This window comes from Schistocerca americana, chromosome X (assembly GCF_021461395.2).
Source record: "Schistocerca americana isolate TAMUIC-IGC-003095 chromosome X, iqSchAmer2.1, whole genome shotgun sequence".
In the NCBI taxonomy this organism is placed as follows: Eukaryota; Metazoa; Arthropoda; class Insecta; order Orthoptera; family Acrididae; genus Schistocerca; species Schistocerca americana.
Genome location: NC_060130.1, coordinates 322043807 through 322055185, shown reverse-complemented (window position 1 = coordinate 322055185; position 11379 = coordinate 322043807). Strand labels below are relative to the sequence as shown.

Genomic DNA, 11379 nt, shown 5'->3' with positions numbered 1-11379 from the left:
CGGACTGTAGCGCCCAGAACCACTCGGCCACACCGGCCGACTCACGGTATCATCAAACTGGTCTTTTGTTGGGAGAAATGTGTTCGTCGCCAGGGTGACTGTTGAGAAATAAACACGTAGACATGAAGAATAGAGATATAGAATGTTAATAGCGTTAGTTTTATTTAAAAAAAAAAACATAAGAAATTCGCTGGCATCGCTTTTCAGCACGCCCTCGTATTTTGCTCGGTGAGCTATGAGCATCGAAAATTTGACATGAGGAGGGTAGGATCCCAAGTGGCCCCTTAACCACTGCACATTCTTACTCTGTCTGAAAAATTGTCGTGAAGCGACAGGTAAGCACAACGCAGAAGAACTGCGAGCGGCGTGGGAAATCCCTAGGCTCAAGGCTGTTGTAAGTGCAGGTAACGAAGCGCGCGTTGTTTTTTCTGCGAACGCCGTGACGTCAGAGCGGAAGCTCTAGGCTATGCAATCGTGAGTGTGTGTGTGTGGCGGTATATAGCGGCAGCCGCTGGCTCGCGCCGCACCACACCGTCCCAGCCATGGCCGTCGCACCTGTTCTGCTCGCCGTTGCCGTTGCGCTGCTCGCCGCTACCGACAGCGTTGCTGTGCCCCCACACAGGCCTCCAGTCAACGCCTACACAACCAGGTATATACACGCCGAGGCTCCTCGAAGTCGCTACCTTTACATGGCATCCTAATGCCTATACTCAGTAAACTGACTACGCAAGTCCGTGTATAGTTCCTCTTAGAAACGCTCCAGAATTGTATTGCCTGTTCGATTTCGTCTCTAGACCTTCGGCAGACATTTGCTTAATGATTTTCCTGGCGTTTCGTCGGCACGGCTGGATGGCATTGCAATGCCAGACAATGGAGTGTGGCGTAACGTCAGAAAAATCGTTATAAAAACTTTGGGCGATGATTCCGAAATGAAAGCAAACAGGCAATATGTAAGCAAGTGATCATCAAAGCTTCAACAGATTTTTACTCCAAAATGGATTCTGTAGATACAATTTCGGTTACCAGATTTCAGTTTCCACAATCTATGTTCGTCTCCACGTAAGCGCCCTACTGAATTTAAATCGTGATTCTGATGTCCGGTTGCTATTTGCCTGTTAAAGTGTCGCTTTAAGTACTGACCTAAAGAAGTCAGTTTCTTTTATTTAACTGCCGAATGTTTTTATACTTGTTCAGTAAAATAACTGATGATGCCCGAAGTAGAGATGATATAAAATGCAGACTGTCAATTGCAAGAAAAACGTTTCTGAAAAAGAGAAAATTGTTGAAATCATAAGAGTACAAATATCGATCCTATAACTGAAAGATCTAACCAACACCATTGCTACAATGCAGCAGCATCGCTGACAGGGATGCTCCATCGTCCTAGAAAAAACGACTCGTTCCTGGAAATCCTTCGGTGCGAAGTAGGGAGGAAGCAGTAGAGCCTGAAAGCTGTAGGCCAGGTCCCGTGAGCTCGTGCTACGCGCATCGCATGTAAAAAAGTGAATTAGTTTTGTGGTATTGCGGAATATTGTCAGTAGGGCTGGAGCATGATTGCAGAGCAGATCTCGAGTGTATCAAAGTGATAACTTTGAAATCAGATTTAAATTTGGTATCGAGGGAATTGTTACGTACTGAAAAGACGATCGTGCAGTAATGAATCGACAATGGTAAACTCATACAGTTTCGTGATAAATGAGTGACTGCATTTGCAGAGTGAGTGGAATCAGATCCAATGTGGACGTGTTATATGAATTCAAAGTGGAGTGAAAGTAACTGTGTGGTACAAAAGTTTTTACATATTACAAGCTCTTCATTATTAATAGAGTATTTTGGAATCAGAGAACTGTGTGGGAGAATACATAGGGCATGCATCACAGGCTCACGTTCGGCGCATTTACCTTGGGAGTAGGTTCGCCCTCTATATCCGGCAATTTATTAGTGTCCGATGTTTAATTTTAATGCTAGGAAGTCTTTGATGAAGTCAAGGCTTAATTTCGGTCGGAACGTGACAGAACGTCTTGCGGCACCTCCCAGGGCACTTGTCAGCACCGGAGATTTAAAATAGCACAGCCACGTAACGTCGTTTCTCCCGCTGCAAACACGGCCGAACCTAATGCGAGGCTAGTACACAAAAACAGTGTTGTTTTACTTCAACTTTTACTCATAGTCTCATGTTAATTAAATGGTAAAGACGTTTCTCTTTGGCTAGCATAATAGAAACGGCTTAGCCCGCATCTCGTGGTCGTGCGGTAGCGTTCTCGCTTCCCACGCCCGGGTTCCCGGGTTCGATTCCCGGCGGGGTTAGGGATTTTCTCTGCCTCGTGATGGCTGGGTGTTGTGTGCTGTCCTTAGGTTAGTTAGGTTTAAGTAGTTCTAAGTTCTAGGGGACTGATGACCATAGATGTTAAGTCCCATAGTGCTCAGAGCCATTTAGAAACGGCTTGTTTAATTTAAAAGGTGCAAAATACACACACATTTCCAGTTAGCCATTTACTTATGTACACCCCATTTCCACCACCTTGCTCCTCATCCGCTTTAAAGTTAATGCGAGCCTATTTACTTTAACTCTTGTGCAGTTGTTTCCACAGCGTGTCTGCTTAACTAAATACGGTACTTCTTGGGTCCGCAACAAGAAAATGTAGCTTTATAGAGGTTACATTATATAAAAGTGTAAAACATATATCACAGATATGAACGTAAATCATTCCAGCTGTAATTCAACTCAATTAGCAGAAGACAAACGACATTTAAAGCGTTTACGAAACACCCAACTCCTTGTCCCATGTCACATCATGTTTCGTTTTTCTAATTCTTCAGGAAGTCGGAATTGTATGTAATCTCAATAACCCAGTAATATCTTCATTGTCATTCGTTGCTAAATCCTTTACTAATTAATTCTGGACACACGTTCACGGATCAGCTAAGATGGAATTGTTTGTATGTTGCGGCAGACAACAGTCGCAAACATGTCATAGTTACCAAGACTACGACTTGTGCTGTTATGTATAAAACAAAACTAAGGAGCAAAGGGGCACCGAAACGGAGATATACGGTAGTTATAGGTTTTATCACAGGTTTTCAAAAATCGTAGCTTGTGATTTCTTATGGCTAAGTGAGGGGCTGGGATGGAAGGTGGGGGAGGAGGTGGAGGTAAGGGTTGTATGGTTAAAGAGGTGCGTTCTAGCACCTAAAATTTAAGAAGGTGGCTGAAGGTATTTTGTCATGGTGCTGCATTGTATGAAAGTCAAACGTGAACGATAAACAATTCAGACAAGAGGAGAATACAAGCTTTTCAATTGTGTTGCCACAGAAAAAGCTGAAGATTAGATGGGTAGATGGAATAACTAATTAATGAGGAGCTACTGCATCGAATTGTCAGGAAACGTAATTTATGGCACAACCAGACAAAAGTTGGGTCGGTTGACAGGACACATCCAGACGATCAAGGAATTGTTAATACGGTAAAAGATGGAAGTGTGTGGGGTACAAGTTGTACAGGAAGACCATGGCTTCAGAACTATGTGATAAAAAGTACCCGGACACCTGGCTGAAAATGACTTACAAGTTTGTGCCGCCCTCCATCAGTAATGCTGGAATTCAATATGGTGTTGGCCCACCCATAGCCTTGATGACGGCTTCTACTCTCGCAGGCATACGTCCAGTCAGGTGCTGGAAGGTTTCTTGAGGAATGGCAGCCCATTCTTCATGGAGTGCTGCACTGAGCAGAGGTATCGATGTCGGTCGGTGAGGCCTGGCCGGAAGTCGGCCTTCTAAAATATCCCAAAGGTGTTTTATAGGATTGAGTTCAGTACTCTGTGCAGGCCAGTCCGTTACAGAGATGTTATTCTCGTGCAACTCCTCCGCCACAGGCGGTACATTATGAACAGGTGCTCGATCGTGTTGAAAGATGCAGTCGCCATCCTCGAATTGCTATTCAACAATGAGAAGCAAGAAGATGCTTAAAACATCACTGTAAGCCTGTGCTGTGATAGTGCCACGCAAAACAACAAAGGGTGCAAGCCCCCTCCATGAAAAACACGATCACACTATAACACAACCGCCTCCGAATGTTACTGTTGGGACTACATACGCTGGCAGATGACGTTCACCGGGCATTCGCCATACCCACGCCGTGCCATCGGATCGTCACATTGTGTACTGTGATTCGTCACTCCACACAACGTTCTTTCTCTGCTCAATCGTCCAACGTTTACGCTCCTTACACCAAGCGAGGCGTTGTTTGGGATTTACCGGCACGATGTGTGGCTTATGAGCAGCTGCTCGAGAATGAAATCCAAGTTTTCTCATCTAACGCCTAACAGTCATAGTACTTGCAGTGGATCCTGATACAGTTTGGAATTCATGTGTGATGATCTAGATAGATATCTGCCTATTACATATTACGACCCTCATCAACTGTCAGCAGTCTATGTCAGTCAACAGACGAGGGCGGCCTGTACGGTTTTGTGCTGTTCGCGTTGCTTCACGTTTCCACGTCACTGTCACATCGGTAACAGTGGACCTAAGGATGTTTAGGAGTGTGGAACTCTCGTGTACAGACGTATGACACAAGTGACACCCAATCACCTGACCACGTTCGAACTCCGTGAGGCTCTCTCACGATGTCTAATGACTACTGAGGTGGCTGATATGGAATACCTGGCAGTAGTTGGCAGCACAATGCACCTAATATTAAATACGTATGTTTTGGGGGTGTCAGGATACTTTTGTTCACATAGTGTAGGTTGAAATGGACGTACAGGAGGTGGAAAAAATTACGAAAACATTCTTAAACGTGAACGCAGATGCCAGCCAAGCTCTCAAACTGCGCTGTTATATTTGACCACGAACGACACCTGTGCAATGCCCTCAATACGTTTCAAGTGTCAGTCGTGTCTGGAATAGTGTTCTGTGTAGTTGTGAGTGCATTGTATTGGAGCTAAGTGACTTCCAACTTGGCCAAATTGTTGATGCTCGTATGGTGGGCGCTTCTGTAGCTAAGCTAGCCGAAGTATTTGACGTTTCAAAAGGTATCATATCGAAGATTTATAAGGCGTACAGGGAAAGAGGAAAAACATCATCCGCTATGTCACAACGCGGACGAAATTATTTTTTGAATAGTCGTGACAGACGGTCATTGAAGAGGATTATCATGAAAAGCAAGACGATGACAGCATCGAAGGTCGCTGTAGAACTGAGTGTTGCACTCGCGAATCTTGTCAGAAGCAAAACAACACGAAGTGAGCTCAATACGCAGGGAATTGCAGGGTGACTTGGAATTCCAAAACCAGTCATTACTGATGCAAATGCCCGTAACAGGAAAATGTGGTGCCGAAGCCATAAAATCTGGCTACAGAGCAATGGAAGAATGTTATTTGGACGGGGGACTGTTGTTTTACACTATTCCGAACTTCTCGCCGAGTTTACGTACCAAGAATTAATCATGGTGGGATTAAGTGATGATTTGGGTAGACATATCATAATATTCCATCTGCCCCGTGGTTACTCTGCAAAGTCACACTACTACCAAAGTTTAGCTGTGCGACAATTTTTGCTGGTCAGGTCCGTCCCATGGTATGATGTTTGTTACCCAATGGTGATGTTACAGGGCCCCTGTTCACACAGCTCGTGTCGTCCAGGACTGGTTTTGTGAGCACGATGATCAATTTTCGTGTCTATCCTGGCCGTCAGAGTCACCAGATCTCAATATTATTGAGCCTTAGTGGTCTACTTTGGATAGAAGTGTGAATGATCGCTATCCATCACTATCGTCGTTGCCTGAACTTGACACTGTTTTTCAAAAAGAATGGTATAACATTCCCTTGAAAACCATATAGGACCTGTATTTATGTATTCCGAGACGACTGGAAGCTGCTTTGAATGCCAACGGGTTTCTAACGCCGTATTAAATATCGCAGTGTGTTCTTTTTGGTTTTATCAAATTTTTCTCCAACCCCCTGTAGGTTATGGTACTTCAGCAAAGATGGAGAGGCTTGTCTAGGATAGATTAGACTAGAGTGCTACATGAAACCAGTCTTAGAACTAAAGACCACAACAAAAATTGTCAAGAAACACACTATTCTCTTAATGAGATGGAGATACACGAAACCTGATAATCAACTGGTAGAAAATGTTGCGACATACCTACCATTTACATGAATTCTCAATACGCTCTTCCTGTGGTTGAAGCTGACTTTCTGTGTTTGATTTTAATTTTATAATCGTGGAAATAGGTTTCTGCTTTGAACAAACATAAATTCTTCCGTAACACCTCTACATGTTTCGGTGAAGTTTCATCATCAGTGGGTTCATTTTATTTTCTGTCAAATAACATATAAATATATTAGGTGATAATATATGCAGTTCTGGGATAATGGGAATGGTATTCATAACATTTTTAACAAAACGTATACATTAATTTTGCATATTTATGTTTGTGCAGCTCTCTGTTGTTTTCAGTGGGGGAGAGCGTTGTAGCTTGAGGAAAATGTACTTAGCAACACATGTTTCTTGGTCGATGTTTCAATCTAATGACCGATTTCAGAATCAGCTGAATGAACGGGCACTAGGTACTGTGGCAGTTTCCAGCAAAATCTACTGTTTTTGTCATTGCGAGACTTTAAGGTCGTGTTTCGTGCATCATCTATAAATATTCTGAATTCTGCATGTCACTGGATAGAGGAAACTTCAAAGTCTTATATTCACACAGACACTATACCGTGCACTCAACACGAGCACCAAGCGTTGCTCGAGAAACATCAAAGCGGTAGACCATTTCATTCCACACACAAATGAACGGGTCCCTGTTTAGAGAATCGACAGCTTCAGCAATTGATTTCTTAGCTCTTGAAGAAAGGCTGTCATAGGTGGGACAAATACCGTCTTACTTCCACAGTAAAAATCCCAAGGCTGGAGGTCGGGTGACGTGGGAGGCCAAAAACAATGATTAAGATCTTGTTGTCACTTCTTAAAAAAAATGGTTCAAATGGCTCTGAGCACTATGGGACTCAACTTCTGAGGTCATTAGTCCCCTAGAATTTAGAACTAGTTAAACCTAACTAACCTAAGGACATCACACACATCCATGTCCGAGGCAGGATTCGAACCTGCGACCGTAGCGGTCTCGCGATTCCAGACTGCAGCGCCTAGAACCGCACGGCCACTTCGGCCGGCTGTCACTTCTTCAAATTCAACGGTTTGGCATGGCGTTGTTAAGATAACGCTGTACACCAAGGTGAAAATGAAATCTTTGGAATCTTCGCGAAGTTGAGGAAACACTCAGTTTTGCAGCATGTCGAGGCATGACTTTCCTGTCAAAGTTTCCTCCGCAAAAAGAAAGGTCCGTAAAATTTGTGAACAGAAACGGCACAAAAAGCATCCAGTTCGGTGAGTTTCTCTGATGTTCGACGACGACGCCAGGATTTTGTAACCCCAAGTTCTTACATTATAGTGGTACACTTTACTCCATGTCCGGCCCTGGTAGTTGAGTGGTCAGCGTGACGGAATGTCATACCCAACGGCCCGGGTTCGATTTCCGGCTGGGTCGGAGATTTTCTCCGCTCAAGGACTGGGTGTTGTGTTGTCCTTATCGTCATCATTTCATCCCCATCGACACGCAAGTCGCCGACGTGGCGTCAACTCGAAAGACTTGCACCAGGCGAACGGTCTATCGGATGGGAGGCCCTAGCCACACAGCATTTACATTTTTACTTTACCCCATAATTGAAAATTTCGTTTCTTCCAAAAAGATGAGTTGTTCGGAAAAAAGTGTCTTCTGTCATATTGAGGAGACTTGAAATGCAAAATTCGTACCTTCTGTTACGGTCGGTGGGACGCAATTGATGAGGTAACTGCAACTTGTAAGGCTTCATTCGCAGGTGTCGTTCCACAACACGCCACATCGTTGTTTGAGAAAGTTCATACTCCTAGGCTGCCCATCTTGTGGATATGTGAGGGTTCCGTGTGATCTCGGCATTTTCATCAGACGTGCGTGGCCTGCAAGCACTCTTCCCTTTGCATCTGCAATCAGCATCTAAGAATTTTTTATGCCAGTTACAAATCTGCTCATGCAGAGGCGGCTTCTTGCTGAATCGACGGCGGAATGTACGTTGCACGTGAACAATGGACTAACTTCGCGAAAATTCCAACACACAAAATGATTTCTCTTGTGGTGTAGTAGTCATGTTGCTACAAACAAACAATAGCGCAGCTATGTCAAAACTTTGATCCTTCCTCTATCCAGTGACATGCACAATGTGTTTCTATCTTTTGTAGTTTTCTGCAATGAACAACTGAAATCCGTTTTTCTTAATCGCCCGATAAATTAAAGATATTTGGAAACTAGTTTTAACTCTTCAGTTACAGAATTTTATGGTGAGTAAAATTATGTATCTTTTTAAAATTGTTTGTATAACGTGTGGACGGTCAAATTCTGCTTCATCGATCGTGCACCTTCTTGTGTCTTGAAACGGATGGTCTTCTTCCATGAATCATGCAGTATTTGTAAATGAACTAAGACCATTTAATTTCTTATCGCCTTTATCAGTCTTGAAAATGAAAATGTATATTAATCTGCAGTAGCCTCTATTTCAAAATGTATTTAACTTGTATCTAGGTATACAGAACTATCGGAATAGAAAAGCTGTTCATTGTGCAGGTCTTATAGTAGCGGCGTGCATAATGAAATTCGTCCTGTGCAAGCAGTCTCTGCAATCACATCACAATCTCTTCTAAATTTCCATCACTCGCAGTACGGATATCGCGCTAACGATACAATGAAATTTGTCATCACATCCTATAGTATCTCAACGGAAATGGATTCAGATGTCACTAAGATCGCTGATTCAAGCTCGTCTAGCGTGATGGGATGTTACCTGTAGAGAGTGGCTTTTAGTCTGCCCCACAAAAAGTAATAACAAGGAGTTATATGGGACGAATTGGAGACCAATCTATCCATTCACCAGAAAATTTGCAATAATCCAATGGAGTGCTCGGTGCGATGGGCTCTAGTCCCATCTTGTATGAAAGACGCAATACATGTTCGATCCTCCAACGCTAGCTGTGTGCGATAAATTGTTCTAAAGTTGCAACTTACCCTTCACTAGTGATCCATTTTTGCATAAAAAAGGGCCAGTAATGCCTCTGCTGCATAACGCAGCCCAGGCGGCAACTTTGGGAGAATACAAGAATTTCGCTTCACACATATGGGGATTTTAGGAACCTCAGAATCAGCAGTTTTCTTTATTCACCACTCCATGCAGGTGCAAGTGTGCTTCATCTGTGAACCAGATGCAGCCAACATCAAGTCATTGTGATAACCTGGTTCGCAAAGTCAGCCAACTGTGTCACAGCTCGTACAAATATGGCCTGGTGGCTTCGGATTTTGAATGAAAACATTTGTAGGCTCTGACTCAGTATTTTCTGCTTGCTGGAACGCTTCAAACCACTCTCTGCTGCAGTTCTACGGATTTTGATGAATAATTCCAGAAACCATGGCGACTGTTTCAGAAATAGCTACTGTTAGCCGCGCCGTCTGTCCGTTGGAATTTGGCGTAGAGCTTGCGAATGGTTTTCGCGTCAAGTCCTTTTCGAACATCTAGTTGTGTTTGAAAACTGGGTGTTTCTGCCGTAGGACTATGATCTATATCAACCAGATTAACACGTTGTTCAGTGGAATACTTGATATCAACCTCCTTGCAACGGAGGAACTGATGGCTCTTAGCTGCGGCGCAGTATTTAAAAAAAAAAAAAATGTGTGAAATCGTATGGCACTTAATTGTTAAGGTCATCAGTCCCTAAGCTTACACACTACTTAACCTAAATTATCCTAAGGACAAACACACACACACCCATGCCCGAGGGAGGACTCGAACCTCCGCCGGGACCAGCCACACAGTCCATGACTGCAGCGCCTGAGACCGCTCGGCTAATCCCGCGCGGCGGCGCAGTATTTACAGGAATTATGTATTTCGATTACAGCTTCATCTGTTAGCAGCTTTTCGAACTATTTCGAAATTTCTGTATAACTATCCAAGATGCTTATCCAGGCGGGTGTAAAATGAATGTGCGCAACGGAAAATACTGAATGCGAAAATGAAGATTTGGCCCTGTCTGACTACACCCTGCAGCAGATCTGAGGACCTCTGACTGATGATATTATCTCCTCCTTCTTGCTCTTTAACATATAAATGACAACATAAACATAAATGAATAATTAAGGGAACAGGTAACTACAAATGATAAATGCTGTTTCTGCTTATATATTTATTGTGGATTAATACTCCTTTATATATAACAATTGTTTATATATCAATGTTCAATGGACATAAAGAGATACAAATGGATTTGCTAACTAATATGATTGATCGACTGCCCAAATCTGACCCTTTTTATGGCTACGCGATCTAATATAAATAACACGAAATGACTGACATCACCTACATACCAAACACTAGAAGACACTACTTTCAAAGATGATCTACAGTGGTGTGCAACCTCAGTGGAAATAACATTTACGTGATCACAGCTGTTTAGCTTTATAGCCCTAATAAGCCGAAGCAATTAGCAATATCACCGCATGTACTGCGTCCGGTGCATCGGAGTGATGGTTCTCGTACACGTATGCGACGATGGAAGAACTCTAGCCACAAAAAAAAAAACTCTTTCAAATACAAGAACGGCAGAAGGCGGTCCTCTGACTAGTATGATCTAATACTATCTTCTCCTCTCTTTGTTCTACAGACAAGAAACGCGAGCTCCCAGTCACAAAGACGGAATTCAGATAACGTCTCTACGTGAGTATAAACAGAGGATGTGCTCTCAATCACTGAACGCTGCGTATTCGATGACGACTCCCTACCCGGAGGCGAAGTCGAAAATCGTATAAGTTCGCAACACTACAGTGCCTAACCCTTCTAACTATAAAATCTCCTGAGAGAAAAGACGGCAAGTCCGTCTGTACCAACAAAAGCTGATACTCAAATGGTTCAAATGACTCTGAGCACTATGGGACTTAACTTCTGTGGTCATCAGTCCCCTAGAACTTAGAACTACTTAAACGTAACTAACCTAATGACATCACACACATCCATGCCCGAGGCAGGATTCGAACCTGCGACCGTAGCAAAAAGTTGGTACTAAGCGAACGTCAAACACAGGAGCTCAAACCGAAAGACCTCTTTCTCTCCACCGCTGGCTTTCCAGAAAAGCTCGGCTCCCCTCCCTCGTAACTGCAGAAGGCGAATCATATTCTCAAAACCACGGAATATTCTCCCTCTCTACAGATTCTTCCGAACGCCGACCAACCATATTTTAGTCTTTTGCCGTCCAGCGCGGAAAGTTTGCGAGGAAATACCTATCCCCGTTAATTAGTAATTC

General features: G+C 43.4%; 1 protein-coding gene across 1 annotated transcript in view; it reads left to right on the top strand.

Annotated features, from left to right (window-relative positions):
- Window positions 1–507: 507 nt before the first annotated feature.
- Window positions 508–11379, top strand: part of LOC124555747 — a 67515-nt gene continuing 56643 nt past the window's right edge. The window contains exon 1 of the mRNA XM_047129771.1: window positions 508–649. Within this exon, the coding sequence (XP_046985727.1) occupies window positions 543–649 (107 nt within the window). The 5' untranslated portion in view covers window positions 508–542. The remainder of the gene's footprint in view (window positions 650–11379) is intronic.